Source organism: Fusarium tjaetaba, assembly GCF_013396195.1.
Source record: "Fusarium tjaetaba strain NRRL 66243 chromosome Unknown NRRL66243_c0000160, whole genome shotgun sequence".
NCBI classification, from domain to species: domain Eukaryota; kingdom Fungi; phylum Ascomycota; class Sordariomycetes; order Hypocreales; family Nectriaceae; genus Fusarium; species Fusarium tjaetaba.
Genome location: NW_023501356.1, coordinates 1 through 24,445, shown reverse-complemented (window position 1 = coordinate 24,445; position 24,445 = coordinate 1). Strand labels below are relative to the sequence as shown.

The window sequence follows — 24,445 nt, the reverse complement described above, 5'->3', positions numbered from 1 at the left end:
TCAAACCGTCCTCAAAACTCCGCGGCAGAAACTATCACGAGAGTTTTCTGCGCCCACTAACGATGGTACATTTCAGCGTTGACTGAAACTTTCTTCCTTTCTTTATTTCATACCTCTTGAATTCTCGAATTGCCAACACAATGCTTCCTCTACGGTTCCTCCGACATCGCTCACACTTTGCGACCTCCATCCGTACAGCTTCCTCTTGCTCGACTTCCTCCCGCCTTGAGACCCTGGTCAAGTCTCCGATCCGTGTCCTCCGATCCGTCGAAGCTGTACGTCGCTGGCGTAACCCTCATGTCGTGAATCACCGATCAGTCGGCCTCGTGCCCACTATGGGTGCTCTTCATGAGGGCCATCTGGCGTTGATACGTGCCGCTGCCAAGGAGAATCATCATGTTGTCGTGAGCATATATGTCAATCCGGCGCAATTTGGCATAAAAGAAGATCTATCATCATATCCAGTCACCTGGGACGAAGACGCAAAGAAGCTGGCTGCACTGGATAGGGAACTTGCAGACGATGGTGGAAACTTGGGTCGCATATCTGCTGTGTTTGCGCCAACGACAACAGAGATGTACCCCAGCGGCTTTCCAGGCCAGGAAGTCAATAGTAAAGGAAGCTTTGTGACAATAACGCCTGTTGGAGAAGTATTGGAGGGTGCCAGCAGACCAACATTCTTCCGAGGTGTTGCGACAGTGTGCTTAAAGCTGTTCAATATTGTCCAGCCCGAGCGTGTGTACTTTGGTCAAAAGGACGTCCAACAAACAGTTGTTATCCGTCGAATGGTCAAGGATTTCATCCTGCCCATGGAGGTTGTCGTTGAACCCACACAACGTGAACTCGATGGCCTTGCTTTGAGTTCTCGGAATGTGTATCTTGGTCCAAGGCGAAGAGCTGTTGCTACAGTGCTTCCCCATGCCCTATTTTCCGCTGCCGAAGTATACAACACTAAGGCTTCGTGCAAGAGAGAAGAAATTCTTGGTGCTGCACACAATTTTATCGATGCTACAGCATCCCGCCAATCCACGCTTCCTCCCACAGAACGCGTGTCCTTCGAGGTTGACTACATATCTCTGGCGGACCCAGAAACATTAGTGGAAATCGACGAGGTTGATCCATCCCGCGGAGCAGTTATGAGCGCAGCTATTAAGATGTTGCCAGTGGAGCAGGCTCAGAAAGGCGAGGACTTGGGCTTCAGTGGAGGCCCGGCGGTACGTTTGATAGACAATATCATCCTCGAGCCTCAAGAGCCTAAGGAACCATAGACGCTGGTAATATGAGAAATGAAACCTAAAAGGTATACCCAAACACACCCCAACTGTTCAAAAAACGAGCCTATGACATCAGGCTAGCTGGGTGAGGTTAAGAAAAACGTAGAACCTCGATACTAAGCGATATATAAAGATTTAAGTAAGTTAGTATAAGTTCTAGGTAGCACTTTAGTAAGTTTATATTGACGTCGTATCTCAGGGGTTGAAGTCTTCTTGCTCCGGGGCAAGATAGGAAGCACGCTATTGTATTGACTGGATATATATAAATTCGTATGAGTTGCTAGATGTGTTGCTGTAGCTCCAAAAGGCCACTTAATCAAAAGACTGGCCGTATATGGCCCTTCGAAGATGTACTGGACAGAACTCTACCATGGCTTAAAGATGAGCCCGAGCCCTCTCCTCTCTTTTCTTCTTTACTTGCCTGATACTCTTGCCGAAAGCTTCCTTCTCTTCGTTGTTTAATCTGCTAGGGACCTTGGCTTTTCCGCTGCGTTCACCTTCCACTGTTTCCTCCCAAAGTTTACGGCCGAGCTGATCGGTAAGTCGGAGCACGCGGCTGCTAACGGTGGCGCCATCACGGCGGTTTTTGCCTTCGCGTCGTGATTTGGCGATCTTCTCGGTAAAGTCCCAAAGTTTGCCCTCCGCTAGCAGCGCGCCGGTCTTGGGATCGCGAGGAGTTCGCCAGGAGGCGTCAAGCTGCACACGCGGAGGAATCTTTGAATCTTTTGATTTAACAACGTGGAGGAGTTGGTCTTGTTCGAAGCGTGTGTACGAGTTCTTCAAAGTCTCCTTATTGACAGCTTCAAAATACGAGAGATCGCCTTGATGATAAAGTGTCTTGCCGAGCTAGATATTTTGTGAGCAAAATGAACTGATGTGAAACACGAGGGCATGACCCAGTGGAATATGTGTATGAAGACTTACCAGCTGTGCGCTGTTATGTGTTTTGCCTTGTTCAATCCAGATCTCTCCATTTTGACCCAGTGGGGGAGTAAGACCCATAAGAGAAACTGCTGCCAACCAAGTGGCCTCGATGAAAGGCCATATAAGGAAGCAGTAAAAATCGTAGTTCTCTCTTCCAGCCCTTCTCTCCTGGTCCGCAAGACCTACCATTGTGACGTTGCCCTCTGCGTCGCGGTCAATCCTAATAACTTGGTCTGCCTCCAAGCCTCGCAGAGTCCGATCCAGATTGGTGTCAAGGCCCTCACTAGAAAAGATGAACTCGCCTCGAAACAGTGACGAAAGAAAATATACTTGTTCTTTCAGCTCATCAAACGGCATGTCTTGCATTTGGGGCCCTCCTCCCCTCTTGACTCTCGAATACATCGCTGCACTGACGAGTGCCTCGTAAATGAAGAGATGGATCGTCATGTTGCGATAGAATGACAGCTGAAAGCGGTCGACAGCATAGTATGTAGGCTCAGCAAGACCCTCGACCACGCCAACAAGATCTTTGCCGAGAACCTCGAGACCGCGTTCGATGATTTCGGTCAGAGGTGCATTGCCAAAATGGGCCACGCGCCCGCCTTTTGCACGTACACGTTCTGTAAGCCATGTAACTCGCCGTTTCAATTCTTCCTTGCCCACTCCGCGACCACGGAGCGTCAGAAGAACAGTCCCTATCAGTGCTGTAGGCATCACGACAGACACTTCGTTGATATCGCTCAGAACCTGATAGCCCATCGTGCGTAGAAGTTTCTCTCGTACTGCTCGGACTTCTGGACGTTGATGATCAGTATCAAGACCGCGCGGTACACTGGGCAGTTTTGATAGCTGGTCATCCAAGAACTTTCGTAAGCTCCAAGGCTCATGAAACCTGACATCGACGCGGCCCAAGCGTAAAGAGAGGACGGAAGAGCCGCCGCTCAAAAAGTCAGCAAGATTCTCCTTCTTCTTGGGCATTCCAAGTAGCTCGGTAACATAGCCCTCCGTCTCAATAACTTTATCGTACTGGGTGCTGACAGGGCATATGATAGCATCCTTAACACGCCCAGATAAAATACTATCGAGTACAAAACTAAGAATACCAAACTTTGGAGGCAACAACTTCCCTGTACGAGAGCGTCCACCTTCAATGAAGCACTCGAAGTTGTAGCCTTCTTGAAGTAGTGTATCGATATATGACTGGACTAATGTGGTGTAGAGGACATCATCGCCGAACGCCCTTCGAATCCACATGGCTCCTGCATGCTGAAGGAATTCGCCCAAGACTGGGATGTTCAAGTTGTCCCCTGCAACCACGACAGGTAACGTAAGGCCTAAGCGGTAGCAAATGAGCTGCAGCGAGACGTAATCGACGTGCGATCGATGACTCGGTAAGAAGATGATGCTCTGTTTCTTCTTTGCTGCGACCTCAGCGACCTTCCGCAGGCGCAAAACCTCTTCACTGGAAACATGGATACCTTGGTGATATGCGCGCGTCAATAGCTGAGTGGTCAAGTAGTAGGCCCCACGAATAAACGCTTTGCTTTCCATCTTGCATATCATATCGTCAGTCCACTTCTCCGCAAGCTCTTGAAGACCTGACTCAATCTCTGTGAGTCGATGGGCCCGTTTGGCGCCATAGTCTTTACTGTCCCTTGGCAGCATACCCTCGCGCTCTTCAACAGCCACACGGTGTTCAGCAAGCCGGCTGATTCTTTGCTGAAGAAGAGGAGCTGAGAGAACCATGTTCTTCATGTTTTCTGAGAACCCAGAGTAGAAGACAGGCTGGCCAATGACACGATCGTAAGCTCGCCATCCTTGACCAGACACATATAACGACACTTCGCGAAGGAATCTGGAAGAAGATTTCGTCAGTTTGAGTCGAAGCGTTTGACAAGGGCCAACATGTGCGAGATGGACACGGCGATGATGAGGTAGGGCACTTTACTGGAAAGGTTCAGAGCGGAATGAGGCAAACTTGTCCATCAAGGCCTCTTCCCTTCCCTCGGGAATAGTCTTGGATGGCGACTCAACATAACCACTGGGCTGGAGGGTTACTTCATCCCCTAATATCTGAAGGTCTGGTGCTGAATTGGTCGACGCACCGACCGCGTCTTCGTTATGCGACATGGCGGATACTGGCTTGAAGGCTAAGCTTCTGGAGTAGAGCGCGCGTAATTGATGTTCAACCGTTGTTTCTCATCGCCAGAGAGTGACAGACAGGGTCACGTCACTGTCCGAGGCAGCTTCGGCTATTATAATACAGATTCCAAGAGCATTGATTGCACTGCAGCTCATTACTATGACAAGTAAGGTAAGGTAACCTATCGTAAATGGAAGATCCAAGTTGCGACAAGACGGGATTGGCCGAGTGGGGCAGGCATCATTTGACTCTGCCGAGCGGCATGTGAAGCCTGAAGCTTGGACCGTTCCGTTCATTTCCCCAGAAAATTGCCTGCACAAAGCTCGGAATCGCGGTATATTTCCGCCCAACACTTTTTTCTACCTAGGTAGTTGATTTTCGACATAGCATGACGGGAACCAGTTACCTTAGCTATCAGTGTCACTCATCAGCCATGGCCAGCGCACCACAACAGGCTACGCAGAATCTGCTCGCCAGAGCGCATTCCCCCGACAGCGTGAATCGCATATACTCGGAAAAGATCCAGCATCGCTCGCTCATTCTGCGACCAACCTCTCCTCCACCTTCCACAATCAACGCGCGCGCCGCACGTCGAAAAGCTCGCCAAGATAAAAAGGAAAAGCAGAAGCAGAGACCCAAGCCACTATCGTCTCGAGAGAAGCGAAGCCTGGGCCTCCATGACATACCTAAGGATGGCCAAAAATATCACATCTATGAGCCTCTGAGTCAAATGTGGCTTGGATATGCTCGAGAGCTACTTGGGAACGATCTTTCGACTGGAGGGCCCAGTGCAGCAGCGAAACTAGCCAGCGCTGAGTTTCATGGTGCTCCTATTCAAGTTGTTCGAAGCCATTGCCCTAGTCGAGTCGGCATTCAGGGTGTTGTCGTCCGCGATCGCAAGTTTGTCTTCGAGATTATAACCAAGAAAAGAGGGGTCAAGGTTGTTCCCAAGGAAGGCACTATTTTTCGAGTCGAAATACCGATCACCGATGGAGCCTCTGATGGCGAGAGCGGGCCAAACAAAAAGTTTGCTTGCGAAGTTCTCGGAGATCAGATGACGTTAAGGGCAGCAGATCGCGCAAACAAGAAGTTCAAAGCACATTTTCTGCCGAATATCTGAGCACTTCCAGTCTCGGGATCATAGGTTAGGGACAAGGCTATGCGGGGCGTTATGGATGACGTCGATGCCTCTTATTGCTCATTGAGCATTCGAATCGAGACAAATCAACAACGTGATGGCAGAAGTATCATGAAGTGGGTACTTACGCATCCCGGTGGGCGTGGTCAGGTAGGCGTGGTGTTACCAACTACTCTTGTATGCGAAAGACTATGTGCCCATCCCTTCACATAGAGTTTCGCGAAAACGCCTGTGTCTCGCTTTTTCGGCGTCATGATACCACGTTTATGAGGGAACGAAGAGTGTCAGTATTCAAGATACACAATGTTAGTATTGACTGCATTGTGATATCTACACCTGGGTAGCTGGTTCTATAGGAGTTTCTCGCAAGCCCCAACAGCTATGCTGGAACTTGCAGGTCTGCATTTGCTTACATCGCCAATGCCCGCATGAACCGCAGTTGTTCAGCGGCAGTCAGATACAACACCACGAGAGTACGTTCGAGTAGTATTCAGGAGGTAACCAACACTCATCAATAGTTCTCATTGGGGGTGAGTGCATTGATAATGGTTAGAGGGTACAAGCTGACATGAATAGTGTTGGATGAACTCAAGGCACCGCGAAATGCGACACATGTGTAAATAGAGTCTAGTGATCCACTCTACGACTTGCAAGACCCATGACGTGGAATCGTCGTCTCGGTAGACAGCCTTCGGATAACATATCAGACGAGGCGGACTCAGAGAGTTCAGCCTATCATCACGCCTCATGGGGCAACAGAACTGAGCTGATGCTGTCTAAATGTCATTGCAAGATTCACGACAAAAATGCGTCGGAATATAATGACCAGGACCTCCGAATCATCTATAAGTTTCAATCGGCTCACATGGATGTTATTATACTTCAAATATGCAGAATAGAGTCATACTACCTTGTTCTTGATATCATATTCTTCTCTTTTGCCCTTCAGTTCTTTGCGCGTCTCAGGACGTCTCTAACAAAATTGCACAGCGTAATAGTTTCGCTTTGCTTCTAGCCAACTGTATGAAGCCCCATAGTTACACCACTAGAACAATGCTGCAGTACATCCCTGATATAAAACACTACAAATCATGACTAGTATGATAACCTATAGGCTCCAGCCCTAAGGTATCTCTACATGTAGCTGAGAATTGTGTCTGGTGGCGTGCATACTTGGCAAAGGCTAAAGCCCATATTCGAGTTTCAAGCTCTGATTTGCTGGGAGGGAGAACGCGTCGCGCTTTTTTAACGTGTTCCGTGCGACGTGCCTCATCTAAGAATGATCCGTACAGTCCCTTAATGTGAAACGACACGTGACCTTCGTGTTCCTCTGGTTCCATGAGATACCTTGAGGTACCATTTCTCAATGGTGAAGTGCTAGGTCTTTGCCATATTGAATAGACGAATAGTTAGCCCAATTTTCAAATCGGTGTCCGTACCGAGGTTAGATATTGATCGATGCATCGAATAGAATCCCCTGACCCATTCGGCTGGTAGCCAATAGTCGGGTATCTAGTTTGACCAGTTTCTCAAGATCAAGCCCTGATGACAAAATGTCAAAAATCGAAGTGGACAGCCTTCAATGGCTTTCTGCAGTTCGTCCCCATTTTCGTTTAGGATCCAGCCCTGAAATTCAATATGCTGGTTAGTAGTGCATGCCGGTAAATTCTCGGCCGTAGTCCTGTGTATCTGCCACTCTGTAACACAGTAACTTAGTACCAATTAACCCCACTAATCAGAAGCTGCCAGTTAGGTGGCTAGATCAACAAGACAGTGCTATTTGATGAACCCGCCAGTAGGCTGTAACCTGAGGGATAGTGTATGACCACTTGTAAACTTTGGTACCTCACTATCTGATAAATGGTTCCCCAAAACCCTTCCACTCGATTTTTTTCCTTGCCCCGTTTAAAGGTCACTCAAACCACAGCGTTTACATCACCACCGCAACATCACACGAAACCCTCTTCTAGTCGTATCCTCGAAAAAGAAACATCAACCTACCAAAGCCTTCACGTCGCGCTCCCTCGCCGATCACAACAATTAACACTATCGTTTACGATATCGCATACCGCATCGCCCTCCGCCTTTGTCTCTGGACATTGCTTCAAGCAGCGTTTTGTGCTCCCGTATCCTTACATCGAACTAAAGCTTTTTGCATTACTGTTGCGCGTTCGCTCCAGCAATTTTGCCAACAAGCCTTTTTAGTCACAGTACAGCTTCTGGTCACCGTCCCTCAGCTGTCACTTGCAACATCCATCCCGAATCGATCTACCATCGACATTCGCGCCCTCGACCTTGAACGACGAAGACGTTTCACACTCACTACCGTCCTTCCGAACTGCTAATCAATATGCCGACCAATCTTCCCTCGAGCTTTGCCTCGGCTGCCGCTGGCCAAAACGCCAATTCCAGGGGAGGAAGAGCTGATGGAAGAGGAGCTACTTCTGGAGACTGGTTAGTATTCGCTTTAGTTCTCACTGAACTGCTTTGTTTCCCCGGTGGTTTTTCAGCGGAGGCAATGGCTTTGTCGAAACCCTTCTTTGGCCTTGAGTAGCTGGACCTGGTATCATGGTGGACGTTGTGCTGCATACCGTGTCCCCCAAGTGCCCCGCGTGTAGCCTGTGGTTGTGGTGTGCAATACCTTGTGTGCTGCACAGCGCTTGGCTTGTTTGTCGCGATGGGCGCTTGAGAATCTTAGGACACCTTTTGCCCTGGCTTCAAGAATAGCAAGTGTGCTTGTCTTGGTTTTAGTGAACCGTATGCCACTTGTAAATATCTCGAAATTGCCTGTTGCTGTCGCACGGCCCGCCACAACTTGTCATGCACTTTCCACACACTACATATTGGTATTCACGAACAATCACTAATTATGTCTCAGGGCAAGGAGAGATGGCCGCTCTACCAATGGAACTCTTACCTTCCGACGATCTTCTACAACTCCTTTGGGTCAGCCTTCTTCGCAGCCGCCGCTCTCGACGGATCACGCAGTTCAGCACCCCACCGCCGAAAGCCCTGTGTCTGCATCTCCATCGACATATGAGCTGCCACCAGCGCGGTACAGCAAAGAGGACCTGTTAGAGATGTACCGTCCACAAAGGTTAGCCGACGACCCGACTCGTCTATTTGCCACGGGGTGGAATCCTGGCCAAATGAATGGACACACTCCTAGAGGTTGGGGTAAAAGCAACGACAATCATATTCCACAGGAACCTGGCGCGTGCTGGGATGATTCTGGAGATTCAACTCCAATGGGACTACAGGATATGTCGTTGGAGGAGAAGGAGGTGCGCCGCCCCCCGCACTGTCGGAGGTGTTCGAAGTTTGTGCTAACCACTAGTAGGCCTTCAATGAGATAAACTCGCCGCTTAAACCTCCGACCCAAAACAAAGACGCCCACCAAGGTGGCGCAAATGGACGTAAAGCATCTTTATCCCAGGGCACCTCCAATACTTTCGGCGTCAGTTCACCTTCGTCAGCTACACGACCTGGGACTCGCCGACGTGAGACTATCGAATCCAATCCCTTTGGTGGAAGTGCTTTAGCATCTCCCACTGCTAATCGCTTCTCTCGTGAAGATCCCTCCTACTGGCTTCAGCGCAGCAAAACTGATCTCAGAGAGGCTGAAGCCGACGAGTCCGACAGTGAGGCCGTTCTCCGTGACGCTCCTGGAAAACTCCCTCCTTTTGGTAATCTGATGCGTTCCAATACGGGTGGTATCGGGGGGGCCAACCCCATCTGGCCACCTTCCAACCAGACGACACCTGGTGTGGGAGCTTTTGGTAATTTCGCTCTGCCAACTTCGCCCGCCGTTGGTGATAAACGTGTTGGCGGTGCTGCTAGTGGGAGCAGGTTGGCTCATCTCATTCCCAAGGACAGCTCGGATAACCTTAGTGGCAAGGCAGCTGAGGGTCAAAACCCTCTCAACCAGCAGTCTTGGCGCTCTCGTCCCCGAACCGACACTGATCCATTTGGTGATGATACTCTATCTGGCAGCGCGGTTCTTGGCGGAGCTCAGGATACTGACGCTGGTGGGATGTCTCAGCAAGTACACCGAGCAGGAACCCTAGGAACTCCAGTCAAGGGGTCCGCTGGCGACTTCGGCATGGCAGGCCTGAATCTCGGATCACATGGTGATGAAGGCCCTGTCAGCCCCTCCGAGACTAATCCCTACCGCAGTCCTCCTGCTGACCGACAAGGCCATGATGAGATCGATACCAACGACGACAAGACTCACGGCGCAAGCCTTCATGATGGCCCTGCAAACTTCGGTTCGATCGGTCGTGGTTTTGGTGGCTATGATGGAGGTGATCGTAGCCAGACCTCGAGCGTTGGCGCCAAGGCATACCCTTCTTTGAACACTTTATCAGGTTGGCCCGCTTCTGGTAATCCTGGAATCGGCACTCCGGATCGTGAACGACCCAATCTAGGTGCTGCATTTGGTGCTTCTCTTTTTAGTCCCATGGGTGACCTCCAGTCGCCTGGACTGTCCAACCTAAACAATGTCTTTGGACCTGCCGGCACTGGTGGTCTTGGGACAGGAAGCATAGGTCGAGGCAGCAAGATGGGTTCTCTTTTCCCTCCCGCAATGCAGGCACAGATGCAGAGTCATGAGCATGATAGCCTCTCCGACTCTTTGCCCGACCTACGTCAGAGCAACCCTCTCGGCGCCATCGGCCGAACAAACTTTGGCGTACCACTTCGCGAGGGCGACAGTCCTATGCGAGCTAATCGCGGCGTGTTTGGAGCACTTTTCCCGGGTCCTGAAGCCTCCTCAGCACAAGGCATTTTTAGCACCGGAGAACCCAGTCATCCCACCACTACTGCAACTGCTCCTCAATCCCTTACCCCCGTCGGTGGTGGTCTGCCGTTTGGTGGCGGACAAGGCAGCACTGAGCCTCCTACAACTCAGGCCCAGCGCACGATGGTCATGCCAGATCGTATGAGATGGGTATACCTCGATCCTTCTGGACATGTCCAGGGTCCCTTCACAGGACTTGAGATGAATGATTGGTACAAGGCCAACTTCTTCACCCCCGACCTCCGTGTAAAGAAAGTCGAGGATCAGGAATTTGAACCCCTGGGCCAGCTTATCCGACGTATTGGAAACTCGAGAGAGCCATTCTTGGTTCCTCAGATTGGTATCCCTCATGGTCCCCCTACCCAAGCTGGTCCTTTCTCTCCTCAGGGTAACAGTGGAGTGGTCCCTCCCCTAAGTGGTGTGTTCCCTAGCTTTGGACGCACTCTTACGGCTGAAGAACAGAACAATTTGGAAAGACGTAAGCAAGAAGAGCAGTACCTCATGGTACAGCAGCGCGAGTTTGTCATGCGAGCTCAAGCTATGTCCAAGTTCCCTCTCCCTGGCCCAATGCTCCAGCATCACTCCAGTGCGCACAGCCTGCAGAGCCAACCAAGCTTTGGTAGCATTTCGTCCCCGAACCCCATCGGAATGTCTCACCAGCAGCCCATTGGTGCTATGCCACCTTCCGGAGCTTTTTTTGACGGAACTGGACCGGTCGGTAGTCAAGCAAATATGCCATCGGGTTCGGGAAACGGAGATCCCTTCAGAGATGATGACCTAAACAATCTCACAACTAACGATCGCCAGGTGCTTGCTGGTCTGCAAGGCTCTGGTGCTCCACAACCTATTGGCGCCCCGGCCGCTGATGCGGCACGCGCTGGTCTTCCGGACACCGATAACCTGGAGCAAGATCCCGAGGGATTCAAGGAGCGTTTTCAAGAGTTCAAGGCTTACCGAGCGCAGTTCGAGGCTGAACAGGCGGCTAACGATATCGAGGGCAACGGTGAGGAATCAATTGAGCAGCCTTCCCCTGTCTCTGAGGTCGCCACTGAAGAAACCCAACGGCCCACAGAGGCTCCGGCTCTAACTGGTAAGGCTGCTCGAGCTGCTCGCAAGAAGGCAGCTGAGGATGCCTTGTCTCTGACTCAACAGGTCCAGCAGACTCAGGCTGCTGCTGCCGCCGCCGCCGCTCAGCCAGTAGAGCCCGATATGCCCATGCCTTTCCCTCCCCCTGCGTCCACCGGTACTCCACTTCCGGCCCCCACAGCTCAGCGTGCTCGTTCAAACCTACCTGAGCAGTATAATCGCTCTCAGACCGGAACTCCTGACAGCGTATCAGTCAATGCTCAGCCACCTCCCCTGGCTCCTTGGGCCAAAGACCACGGCGCTGAAGGACACAAGGGACCCAGTCTGAAGGAGATTCAGGAAGCCGAGGCACGAAAGGCCGCAAAGGCTGAAGAGGTTGCTGCTGCTCAGAGGAAGGCTATTCTTGAGCAAGAGGCTGCAGCACTCAGAGAGAAAACTGCTGCCGTTGCCAATGCTGGCCTGCCTGCTACCAGTACCTGGGGTCACGGTTCGCCCGCTCCTTCTGCCAGCCCTTGGTCCAAGCCCGGACCCTCCAAAACCACTTCTACTTCTACCCCCTCAGCTTCAGCCTCAAGCAAGAAGACTCTCGCTGAGATACAACGTGAGGAGGAGCTTCGAAAGCAAAAGGCAAGCCAGCAGGTGAGCTCACAGGCCGGAACCCCGACTAGCGTATCAAAGAGTTATGCCAACCTCGCTGGGAAACCTGGCCAGTCTACACTCACCAATGCTGCATCTGCGGCGGCGGCGGCGGCCGCGCCACCCCCTGGAAGCGGCTGGGCAACCGTTGGTGCCGGTGGCAAGATCAAGGCACCCGTTGGCCCCTCGTCTCAAAGCCGATCCGTCAGCGGAACGACCGTCAAGCCTATGACCTCTCCCGTGAGGTCTATTTCTAAACCAGCTGCGTCAACTAACGGCAAAGCCGAGGGCGGCAACACTGCTATGGAAGAATTCAACAAGTGGGTGAACCGGGAGCTCTCCCGGGGCATCACTGGTGCTATTGATAGTAAGTCCCTTTAACAAGTGTAGAATGATTCTTATTTGACTTGAACTAACCAGATCCTCTAGTTCCCACCTTCCAAGCTGCCCTCGACGTGTTGCCCCTCGACACTGGCTTGATTGCTGATGCTGTTTACTCCAACTCAACCACCATGGATGGCCGTCATTTTGCCGAGGAGTTTGTTCGCCGTAAGAAGCTCGCTGAACGTGGAGTAGTCGAAAAGCAGCCCGACAACAAGGGAGGAAACGGGGGCGGTTGGAGTGAAGTTGCCAAGAAGGGAAGCTCGACCAGTGCTGCTGCAGTCGCTACTAGTCCTCGCGATGATGCTAGCATGCAGGCCGCGGGATTCAAGGTCGTGCCCGGCCGCAAGAAGGGCAAGAAATAGACGATACTCGCGCTCTAGTCGTGTCTTGGGGTGAAACGACGATCGCATCGGGGACTTGACCAAATCTGTGTGCATTGAATCTTGTCAGAGACTTCGCTGATTTGCTTTCTCTGAAGATGGTAATACTTTCCCTGGCTGAGATAGATTGTTCTGCCTGCCATTGGGACAGAATATTATGCAAGTCAAGATGTACCGCGGAACTTTGAGTCTCAAGGACATGAGATAATGTATGATGGGGAAGAAAACAAGAAACTGTTAATGACATGAATGTTGGAGCTGGGCTGGAGGAATATCTTGTTGTTTCAGTTCTTCGACTTTCATTCCACTACAAGTCATTGCTTAGTGTGTAGGAGATTAGCTCAGCCTGATGAAGCGTTGTTGATTATCCCAAACCTCCCATGCCTGTCACCCCGTGAAGTTACAGTGATTACGAGTCTTTTGCTGTGTTTGACGCACAATTTGCCCAGGAACTCCATAATCAAAGGACCAGTTTGAAACCATCTCATTCCCAGCCTTTTCTATACTTCATTTTACTCTTTTCTATCATGATCAACATTTGACCTAACCAGGTCATTTTCGTACCCAAATTCTTTCTTCAGGAGGAGATTCTTAGTCCTTCCATCAAAGTCTGCAAGGTCTTCCAACCCTCACTTCCCTCCCATCTCTCCTTTCCCCGGCCCATTACACTCCTTACAGCGCTTCTTGCCTTGCCCTTCCATTTACTGCCGATGGACTCAACTGAGGGGCCCCAGTTCTCAAACACAGACACCAACTCGTCAGTTCTCTGCACAACTATAGTCCATGCACCCTCATCAACAGTCCAGTCTCGCGCTTCATCTGCTGTTGTGGCTGCTGCTCCGGGCAGAAGACCACTACCTGAGGATCCTACGGCTGCTCGCCAAGCTCGCTCTGCTGCATCAATAGCACCTGCGTAGTCCCTTCTCCAAGCCCGCAGACGTGAAACCAGGGTCCAAAGTTCAGAGCGCTGTGTGATGAGGGGAACGACTTCCTCTTCAAAAAGTCGCATCACCAATCGTTCTGGCGTGCCACGGGGAGGCTCATAGACACCCGAATCTGAGGGCTTTTCCACAGAGAGCACGGCGTCTTGAAGCAACGCCCCGAGAACATCCGCATCGAGAGCATCTTCTGACTTGCGGATTTGGATAATGTGCTTCAAAGCGAGGATCATATCGGGAATAGCAGGTGGCTGTACACGTGAAGCCAGTGTGAGTACATTGTCCCAGATTCGCCAGTTATCGTGTGCAATGGAAGCACCTCTCTTGTAGGCAGCCAGTGACTGGGCCAGAAGAGTAGCTGGATCGCGATCTGAAGGCTTAGGCGCAGCGGCGAGAGCAACATCGTCCTCTTCATCCTCTGCAGAGACAGGCACACGGGCTTCTGATATGGGAGCAGGGTTATTCTTGGCCTCAGCGACAACCTCACAGTAAAGACTCCAGAGAGCACTTCCCAGATTACTCCAGGTTCGGGCATCTTCACCTCCAGCTGTGTCGCTTGCAGATCCAATAGAACGATTGAATGCCGCGGCGGCATCGCTGAACTGCGCAAGTCGCAAGCTGATATCTCCAAGACGGCTCCACATCTCAGGACTCAAACGATTGACAGCTGTGGCCTTCTTGTAGGCCTCACGGGCCTTCTCCCATTCCTTCTTCTGCAGGTAGTACTCGCCGAGCGACTTTTGAGCTCTGGCATATCGGTGCTTGGAGATTTCCCACGCACGCTCATAATAGGACGGTTCGTTTTCGATGTCGCCTAGGATGCAGAAGAGTCGTGGAGCGTTGGGTGGAGGAGGGTCGCGCTCAGGGCCAGAGAAGTCGGCAGCCTTGAGAAGTGTAACATCTTCACCGATATCCTCATCATCAGGGTCGGAAGTTGATGCTTGGTCACCAGTACGGTGGAACAGCCTCCATCGAAGAATTCCCTTGGCCTTGGCCTCACCACCACTGCCACGGCCATCCTCATCCTCTGACGCAGCGGCGCTGGCAAGGCAGAGTGCAACCTCAGCCCACAATCGGAGACGCTTGAAGATCTCGAGAGCAGAAGCAAGAGAGCCGATGCCAGCCCAGGCGTAGGCCAGTTCAGACTCGAGATGCCATCGTGGAGGCGAACAGATAGCATGAATGTACTCAAGACGCACATGAGCTGGGGCAGACTCGGAGGCCTTAGGCGCTGGCAGGAATGATGTTGGCTTGGGCTGAACAGGCGCAGAAACCTCGTCAGGGCTGGTTATTTGGATAGCAGGAGCGTCCGTTTCCGAGCTTTGCTCTTTTTCCTCGGCTTTTTGTTGGGCTTCCGCCGTGGTATCAGTGAGTACTTGGTCTGCCACAGCCTGAAGCTGAAGAACACCTCTCTCAACGGTTCGGCTGCGGTGGACCTCGATTCTGGATCGAACGAGCAATGCCTGGGTGTATATCTGCCAGTTCGTAGACTTGTCTCCGATGACTCTGACTGCGTAGGGTAGCACCTCTGCTGAAGTGAGGGTATCAATGGGCGAGAAAGCGTCCTTCAAGGTGGCCTCAGTAAGGAGAATGATCTGGTCGAGAGGGGAGAGTTGAGGCTGGTCGTCGGGTGAGAGATCAGCCAGGGCGGCGGGAAGGGAGGCTTTCTTGTCATTTTCGTTGGTTTCCTTGGTAAACTGAATTTCCTCGTGTAGAGTATCGTCGTTCAGTTGAAGAGCATCTGGCTTTGCTTCCTCTTCAGCATCGTCCACTCGCTGCTCAGAACCGCTCTTGGCTAAAACCACAAGCTGGCTGATGCTGTTCTCTTGGAACTTGGTTCGCTTTCCAAGGGCACCTGAGAGCGCATACTCTAGGCCGCTTGTTTGCGAGGCCTCCTTGATAGCTTCCTTGGCCTTGTCGTCGCGACCGAGCAGGATGTAGTTGTTGGCCGCTTCAACGAGGAACTGCACTTTATCATCACGGCTCCAGCCGTCATCACCTGATGCCCAGACCTCCTCTCCGAGGATCTTGGACCTCACGTTGTCTATTCCGTCCAAAATCTGGGAAGCCAACGTGGGCACGTCACTCCACTGGGAGCTTCGAGCAAAGTTAGACCCATGTCCAAGACTGGGCTGGGTCAGGAGCTTGTAGTGCCAGATGTTAACTCGAAGCGATATCCAAGCAACACTACTCTTGATCGGCTTTGCCTCAGAATGTATCTCCAGTACATCATTGGCGACTTGGCTCAGCTCCTGCGTGATGATGTGTTTTGCTAAGGCGAAGAGTTCCAGGTGAGGGATGTAGGCATATGGTGAGACGCCGTCAACCTCAAGATAGCTGAGACAGGCCTTATGGAGATGAGCGTGGCTCTTTTTCGCATCATCCGACTGTTGGCTAGCCCATGCCTTGGTAAAAAGCGTGCTTAGAGCCGCTGACTCCGGAAGAACAGGACCAGTGACGTTGACTTGAAGGAAGGCATTCAAGGCAGCAAGACCAACGGCCAGAGCTTGGGGAATATCTGTGTCTGTAGCAGGTTGAGTCTTTGCATCAGGTCCGGATATCAACCGAGTCATGAGAGCTTGTATCAGAGCCCCGGCCACCGGAGCTGGGTCCGATACGGAGCCGGAGGTAGAGTTCGGAGCGGGTTGTGAGTCGGCACGGGGATCCTTTGAGAGAATGATAGAGGCATAACGCCCGTTGCGCAGGGCGCTACCGCATTCGCTCAAACTTCCCATAGTTGTATGTGTAGGTAGTTACCCTCAAGGCTATATTTTATTTTGCCTTAGTTGACCAACATTCGACACCAGTTGGGCGTCAACGTTATGGCGTTGAGAAGGCAGGGTTAGGTCTTGGCCCCGGCCTCGCACTGCACTTCACTGCACTGAAGATATCTGTGCTCTTTTGATATATGAAATAGGCGAGATTAAAAGTGCAGTAATCCTCAGAGCGTACACAGACCGTAGGAGGTGTTCTGGGCTCGTTCCTCCGTTGGTATAATTTTTGGTGAATGGTGATAGTTGTGCCTGGTGTTTACTAATACAGCCAGTCGTAGGCTTCTATTGACTTCGCCGTTTAGATTTTTTTTTTCTCAACTTCTCCGCACCGCTCGCTGCCCCTCATCGGCCGGCCACCGAGAAACGACGGAGTTTCCCCCCACCAAAAAGTCTCCGTCCCGGCCGAAGTGTCAACGGCCTCAAATCGAAATGATCTTCTATGGCTGCATCTTTGACAGATATACACACATAGTATATATAGCAATAGTATGGGTCCGATTAGTATGCTATATCTGATAGTAGTCCTATACTGTGTAGTGATCGACGTAGCTTTTTAATATTACATCAAAAAACAAGCATAGACATATCGATTTGCTCCCCTGGCTGAATTGAGCCTTGGAGAAACTCAGGCCAAGAAGACTTGTCTGTCTGGACATTTCAAGAATTTGGAGAAGAAGGCTTCTCTTGTCCTAAGCTAAATCTCTTCATAAAAAGCTTACTTGTACGTATCGTGTGGTGGTGGCACATATAACCTTGGTCTTTAAGGATGGATGGCACGGCTATCGAAAGATTGGCAGCTTGGCTCAAACATGCCATGGCCTCCGAGTTCTAGAAATGACCTCTTTCCTTGGCCTGTCTCATCTGGCATCATCTTGCTCAACAAGTGAAGAGATTTCACTCTACGGCTCAATCGACCCGATGGAGAGCGTCAAGAACCGATACGATATTTTCTGAATCTTGTGGATACCCTCATCAACCGTCGTCCGACATGCTCAGTAGCTTCAACAGGCTTACCAGGTTTACGGTCGAACCACGTCTTATACAGCCAAGCGTCTTCTCGTTTCGCTACCAACGTTTAATAAGGAACGTCAGGGTCCGTTGCAGCCGACAGGGCTCCTTGTCCGTTTCCATGAGCCATCCCACTTTTCAGTCCCTGATCTAGACCCTATCGATGCAATTAGACCGCAACTAGACAGAATTAGGGAAAGCCATGCGCCTCCCTCCAAGACGTTTGGAACGGGGGCCTGTTAGTAAAAAACCGTATTAATCGAAACTAAACAACGCAACTGTGTACGGAAAACGTCCATCTTTCTCCATCTGTCAAAGTGGGTGCGAGCTTTTCTCTGCGTCGCATTTAGCGCGAGGTTCGGCGTAATACCGAAGCCTATGAGAGGCCTTTTGTTTTGTCTTGCGCCTCTCAGGATTTGGAGAAAAAGCTTATTGCTTCCTCAAAATGGAGAGATTTGCGCTTCCATCAGCGCCACTGTTGTTAGGCGCCTGACGTACAACGGTTCAGCCGTGACTGAAGAAGCCGCAAATGCATCACCAAAGGCGTGCTTGGTGTTCAAGCGTGACTCTGACCATCAAATTCTGTCACGCAGTAAGGGCATCCAAACAACGCACTTTGTACGGCGGGCAACAAGCGGCCAAGTCCGTCCGTGTATGCCAAGGCAGCCAGAAACCACCGCCAGTTGTAATTCAATGCCAAGGATGAACAGACACAGCCTTCCACCAACTTGGAGATGCAGCCAGGCGATGGAATCAAGCAGTGGAGACTGGCGTAAATCCTAGCCGGTACATTGAGCTATTGAACGTTTGAGACGGTTTATTGGACACTTGTAAGACAAACGCACTGGACTTATTCCGTAAACGATGGCAACGATCGAGATGGTCCTACCAGTAGGTAGTCAACGTAAACCGGGCGCACGTACTGCGCTGCAGGGCGAGAGCTGTGGGACAAACTTCGTAAAGTCCTACTATAATAAGTGAGAAATTGGCGCCAGGCGCGCCAGACGCAGTTCATGGAAAGGCATCTGTTGCATGTCTCGGGCCGTAAAGCCAGCCTACACTGCCAGGCCCGAGTCGTGAAGAACAAGGGTCCGACCCATCTCACCTTCAGCTCGGTTCAGGGTACGGAACGAACACCCAGGGCAACACGTCCTTCAACTGCACTTATGACCTCTTCCCCACGCGACAGGGGCGATACCGTTCAGCATGCTGCAGGTTCTATCATCATGATGTTGCAGCGCGGCTATGCATGTTTCCCCTTGTTCTGAATGGGGTTTGGGGATCCCAAGATTCTTCTATACGGTCCGACGGTAAAGGCGTAAAAGAATTAGCTGGGCATGATATTCGCGGGATAGCCTTAAGTGCGCCCCCGTCCAGACAAGCTTTCTCAGCTCTTCAAGTTGATGTGTATCCTTGAGTATCGCTCGTCAGACTCTTGTCACTGGGTCATTTTGCCTCGACAACAAGCAAAGATGGTAAGGCTGATAATTGGTTTGAGATCCTTGGGGTTGCATCTCAATGTCCAGGCGCTTTTAGCTGCATCGCTCATTCCGCTCCTTAACGTACACAGGTTTAGCGATCGACACGTGACCGGAGCCTCTCTTGAGTACCCGATACTAGGTAGGTATCAACATGCGACACCCAACATTGACGTGTGCTACAGCCGCCAAGTTTGTGGCGTGCGTTGGGGTCAAGCTGATAGTGGGAAGTGAGGAAAGTTGGTGTGAGAGCGGCGAATTGAGACGTCGTTGAAAGTAGGTTTTTATGTAATGACTACCCGTGACTCCAGTTTCTTCAAGGCCATTCATTGTACGGCCGTAATGGAGTAATGAAGTGAAGTAAAGTGTCAGAAAGAATTGCCGAGTCAGAGTTGAGGGCCATGAGGGGATGCTAAAACCCCAGATTCCACGCAACTGGGACTCGTTTTAGGGTAGTTTGCTGATCTCGGATGCACGAGCGACTCCGTCATTGATCTGGGGTCCAATAGATGTTGATGCCCTCTTCTGTGGATCACATGATATGTTTGAAAGATTGATGACATGAGGAAAACATAGCGAGCCCGATACTGAATGCCGACTACTAAGGTAAGGTAGCCTGTCTTCTATAATTTACAGTGGTGACCTTCTACAACTCACTACCTGAAGTATAGCGAAGTCAGTGAAGTACGGAATAAGGTGTGGAGGACTCGCTAGCAACGGCTGTCGCCAAATTCGGCAGGTGTAATCAGCCTTCGTTCAGCCTGACCATGATGACGTCAGAGACCACTACGGACATTATTCCTTTACTTTTACGTACCAGTATATACTGCTGAAGTAGCACGTGAGCAAGACAACAGTCCCTTATTATCACAGATTCATATCAGGCCTGCGGGTTTATGCAAGACAATCATATCTAAAGTCCCCCGAAACTCTACACGTCCTTTCGGTCCGTGTTGCGAGAAAATTGCGCAGTTGTTGACTTGGCTACCAAATTTCTACGCATCAACATGTCTCTGCTCGGTCTGGTTGGCCATGAATTAACGGGGAGCTTATCTTTAGAGGAGACTTTATAGGGCACTGGCCACTGTAAGATAGCTCCATTCATCCGCTTCAGTGGAGGTCACCCACTGAGGCGAGTTGTTGGAGAAGCTCCACACTGCTTTTTCAGTGGAGGCTACCCCTCTGGCGGAATTGGCTCCAGCGAGAGCCTCCAGATCGCCCGACTTCCGTGGAGTCTCCGAACATGTTCAAGACATTTTGATCTGATTCAAGAACCGGGCAATTCTCGGGTTGCCCAGACAGAGACCCCTTTCCAAGAGCAACACTAGAGCCGCCAAGTAGGCCCAGGCACCAGCAATTATAGAGGACGGCTTATGTTACTTCTGGTGATCAGCATGTCCCAAGCCCTAGGGTCCAACGTCAATCGGCAAAAAGCACCCTTATCAGCAGTGGTCCACAGTCGGGGAAGCATCCTGACAAGGATGCATGGATGCGGCCAATGTACGAGGTACATGCGAGTGGAGAAAGAGATATCTCTGATGGGGAAGATCCCACCCCTCTCCCTCTCCATGCCCGGGGGTGGAGAGGCGCCAAGTACCACGGCCCCGAGCAGTACTTGTACATCCATCCAAGCCAAGGAAATATCCAAAGACGCAAAATGACCCGACAAGCTCTCTCGAGTCGAGTCTAGCTAGTCTAACCGCACAAAGTTTGGACCATCAGACCAGGCTCTGACCAACATCGTCATGAAATATATCAACTTTTGCCCTGGATTGCATGTTGCAAGTGGAACTGTGCTAGGATGAACCAAGGAACACGTCCAGCAAGATAACTGCGAATGAAGGGAGGGCAGTGCTTCTATGCCCATGGTAATACCAAGTGGAGAGAGCTGAAACGTCCTTGAATTAGTTGTCTCTGCGGAAAGATGAGAGAGAGAGAGAGAGAGACTGAGCCCTCAACGAGAGATGTACGGAACACCAGAACCTCGTGGCTCGCTAAATGGGCAAAAGACGTGTAGATGAACCATTCCTTTGGGTCCTACCACCACAGAATGGTCAGCAGAGGGGACGCCGAATACGACACATCGCGCAGCCTGATCGATACCATGTCAAGTCTGCATACTGAATTTCGATGCGGCCACAGTCTGTCTGCTCTGAGAAAACTGCGCAGTTTCTCTAAGGTAAAAGCAACAAAAATCGAAACTACACTCTGGCATTAAGCCGGGATTGGTTGGTTGACTCGACCGGGCGTACAGTAAAGTAAAGTAGGAAGAACCCTTGTCATCAAGTCTGTTACATGCAAGCGAGGTATTTAATATGCCTCACGCAAGGGTGTAAATACTTGGAACTGAGGTAGCCAGAAGCAGTTGGCCTCGAGAAATGGGCTTGACTTTGCTTCTCCACTCCTCCTTCAGCTAATCCTGGTTCGGACTGGCCGCCATCATCCCGCTTTGTTGCAGTCAATACATGCTTGCTTGCTTGCTTGGCCTCCAACAGTTCGACTCGACTCGACTCGAGCGAGTTCAGCGGAGAGCCCCAGGATTTAGTTACCTGCATTAAACACACGCAGTAAGAAAAAGGCAAGGGCCGATGGGTTGGGGTCGATCGAAGCTCTTCTCTTCCCCCCATGTCAGATTTTACTTATTAACTTCAACGCCCGCTCCTCCAAGATACAACTTTCTTCTCCCCTCTCAACTCGTGTTTTTTACACTTTCAACACTTTTCTATACCAGTGTTTCACACGGTATATTTCAATTCGCCTTTGTCTGCTTGCTTCATTGCTTCGCAGACTCTTGCTCGATTGAGCTTTCCCTCCTTCGACCTTGTTCGCAAGAATATATCGATAGACCGAAACCAACCAAGCAAGCCTGGCCTGCAAAGGTGACTGACATCTCTCAAGATGGCTTCCGACGAGGAGAAGAACTCCAACAACTACATCAGCAATGCTGGCTCTACCGACAAGTACCTGGCCGACAACGGCGACGTTGCGGCCGGCCACACCATGGACAACGCTGATGGTCTGCACCGTCTCCTCAACAACAGACAGATCCAGCTCGTTGCCATTGGTGGCTCCATTGGTACTGCTCTCTTCGTGAGTATCGGTGGTGGTCTCGCCCAGGGTGGTCCCCTCGGTTTGTTCCTCGCCTATACAATCTACTCTGGTGTCCTCGCATGTGTGAACAATGGCGTCGCCGAGATGAGCACATACATGCCTGTTTCTGGTGGCTTTATCCGTCTCGCCGGTCATTGGGCCGATGACGCTCTTGGTTTTATGGCTGGTTGGAACTTCTTTCTCTACGAAGGTCTTCTGATTCCATTCGAAATCACCGCCATCAACCTTGTCCTCTCATACTGGAGCTCCGATATCACAAACCCTGGCCCTACCGCTGGCATCTGTATTGGTGTCATCATAATATACGCGTAAGTACATTCAGCTGGGTGCGGACATGGACATAGTTGCTCGTCTCTGCTCCCTTGATAGAGTTGACTTGATAGAGTTTACATGCTAACGGAGTTTGCCTATTTTAGTCTTTTGAACATCTTGGCTGTCAAGGCCTACGGTGAAGCCGAATTTTGGCTTTCGGGCGGCAAGGTTATCCTGATTCTTATGCTCTTCAGTTTCACTTTCGTCACAATGGTTGGCGGCAACCCTCAAGGCGATGCCTACGGATTCCGCTACTGGAACAACCCAGGTACTTTCTCGGATGTCAATGGTAACTCTCCTCTCGGTCGGTTCGAGGGCTTCCTTGGTGCCCTCTGGAGTGCCAGCTTTACTGTTGTCGGTCCCGAATACATCTCGATGGTCGCTGCCGAAGCCAAGCGACCCAGTGTCTACATCAAGGCTGCCTTCAAGACGGTTTACTACCGATTCTGCTTTTTCTTCATTATGGGCTCCCTCGCTGTCGGTATTGTTGTCCCCTACAACTATCCTCAGCTCGTCAAGATCTTCGTCACTGGCGAGGAGGGAAGCGGCACCGCTGCTGCTTCGCCCTATGTCATGGCTATGGACATCCTCAAGGTCGACGTGCTTCCCCACATCGTCAATGCGCTCCTCCTTACATCTATCTTCTCGGCTGGTAACACCTACACCTACTGTGCTACTCGATCACTGTATGGTCTTGCCCTTGAGGGTCGCGCTCCCCGATTCCTGCGAAAGACCACCGCTTCCGGTGTTCCCATCTGGTGCTTCTGCGTCGTCATGTTGTTCCCCATGCTCTCGTTCCTCCAGTGCAGCAGTGGCTCAGCTGAGGTTCTCAACTGGCTCATTGCCCTGATGACAGCCGGTGGTCTTATCAACTACCTTGTCATGGGACTCACATTCCTCAACTACTACCGCGCCTGCAAGGCTCAGGGAATTGACCGAAGCAAGATGCCGTACTACGGCCGCTTCCAGCCCTGGTGCGCCATCATTGGTCTGGTCTTCCAGTTCCTGGTCGTCATGGTCTACGGCTACAAGTCGTTCAAGCCCTGGGATGTCGAGAGCTTCTTCAAGAACTACACCATGCAAATCGTCGCCCCTTGTCTTTTCATCTTCTGGAAGCTCTACAAGAAGACTCGCTGGCTCCGTCCTCATGAGGTTGACATTGCTTGGGAGCGACCTATCATTGACGCTTACGAGAACTCCATCACAACACCCCCTACTGGCTTCTGGCAGGAGATGGGAATGCTCATTGGCATCAAGGGCAAGGTGTATTCGGACGAGTAGAGGATTCCACTGTTTACTTTATGCGAAATGAATAAGAGACGACTGGCGGTGCAATCTACGAGTTCATAGAAGATGAGATTTTTCTGTACATACTATGTAGTTTGCTGAAAAATATACCCAAGGCATAGCTATGTTTTCTTCTGGATTCATTCCTTGTCCCATTCTCATGCCATAGTGATTCAAAAAGATGAAGGATCCCAACCTACAACAAGAATTAAGTGCACCATCCCTATCTTGGTAAGTTAAGCTACGGAAAATAGGAGCCAGTAACTTTATTTGCTCCGAATAGTGAGAGCAGGTCTAGCCTAGAGTTGCCTTGCCCCAAAATTCATTGCTATCTCGCCAAGATCTACGGATATCTGGTCGAGCGGTATATTGATAGGGTTTACTGGACTGAATATCTCGCCTATCTCTCTAGTCTACGGCAGAGTTTCTGAATGATCATGTCTCAGCACTGGTGACGTAAGGTCCAAAGAGCTTAATGATGCTGCGCCGCCGTGATATGTTGGGTCTCGCGCATCATGGTTGGCAGTCTCTACAGGGAACGGCCAATAGACTTCAACTGCCGATCACGAGATCGGCAATACAAAGCATCTCAAATGCGTCTCCCCTGTCTGCTCATTGAGTGTTTCGTAAACTTCCTAGGTCTCTTTAAGGATTTCTTAGCTCGCGGCTCAGAAGGCGGGGGAGCCGCCCATGTAGATCGCGCAGGAGGCCGATGCACAAAGGGGGCAAAGGTGACGGGGAAGAGGGAGGGGGAGTGGTCGTGGCTGTGGCAGT

The 24,445-nt window shown here is 51.0% G+C and overlaps 6 protein-coding genes across 6 annotated transcripts; 4 read left to right on the top strand and 2 right to left on the bottom strand.

Moving 5' to 3' along the window:
• Positions 1–140: 140 nt before the first annotated feature.
• On the top strand, positions 141–1,268 carry FTJAE_7863 (pantoate-beta-alanine ligase; the record flags this gene model as incomplete). Its single annotated transcript, XM_037354620.1, has 1 exon — positions 141–1,268. One exon carries the CDS (start codon positions 141–143, stop codon positions 1,266–1,268), a length of 1,128 nt encoding a protein of 375 aa, XP_037205047.1.
• Positions 1,269–1,649: 381 nt separating this feature from the next.
• FTJAE_7862 (acetyltransferase) lies at positions 1,650–4,328 on the bottom strand (the record flags this gene model as incomplete). The annotated part of the gene is made up of 3 exons (XM_037354619.1): positions 1,650–2,120; positions 2,199–4,053; positions 4,147–4,328. The coding sequence occupies 3 exons, from the start codon at positions 4,326–4,328 to the stop codon at positions 1,650–1,652; spliced, it is 2,508 nt and encodes an 835-aa protein (XP_037205046.1).
• Positions 4,329–4,774: 446 nt separating this feature from the next.
• FTJAE_7861 (ribonuclease P subunit POP4) lies at positions 4,775–5,461 on the top strand (the record flags this gene model as incomplete). The annotated part of the gene is made up of 1 exon (XM_037354618.1): positions 4,775–5,461. One exon carries the CDS (start codon positions 4,775–4,777, stop codon positions 5,459–5,461), a length of 687 nt encoding a protein of 228 aa, XP_037205045.1.
• A 2,368-nt stretch (positions 5,462–7,829) lies between these two features.
• On the top strand, positions 7,830–12,745 carry FTJAE_7860 (GYF domain protein; the record flags this gene model as incomplete). The annotated part of the gene is made up of 4 exons (XM_037354617.1): positions 7,830–7,933; positions 8,358–8,763; positions 8,820–12,366; positions 12,420–12,745. The coding sequence occupies 4 exons, from the start codon at positions 7,830–7,832 to the stop codon at positions 12,743–12,745; spliced, it is 4,383 nt and encodes a 1,460-aa protein (XP_037205044.1).
• Positions 12,746–13,340: 595 nt separating this feature from the next.
• FTJAE_7859 (TPR repeat-containing protein) lies at positions 13,341–16,436 on the bottom strand (the record flags this gene model as incomplete). The annotated part of the gene is made up of 1 exon (XM_037354615.1): positions 13,341–16,436. One exon carries the CDS (start codon positions 16,434–16,436, stop codon positions 13,341–13,343), a length of 3,096 nt encoding a protein of 1,031 aa, XP_037205043.1.
• A 5,423-nt stretch (positions 16,437–21,859) lies between these two features.
• Positions 21,860–23,665, top strand: FTJAE_7858 (carnitine transporter; the record flags this gene model as incomplete). Its single annotated transcript, XM_037354614.1, has 2 exons — positions 21,860–22,380; positions 22,489–23,665. 2 exons carry the CDS (start codon positions 21,860–21,862, stop codon positions 23,663–23,665), a joined length of 1,698 nt encoding a protein of 565 aa, XP_037205042.1.
• Between the last annotated feature and the right edge of the window lie 780 nt (positions 23,666–24,445).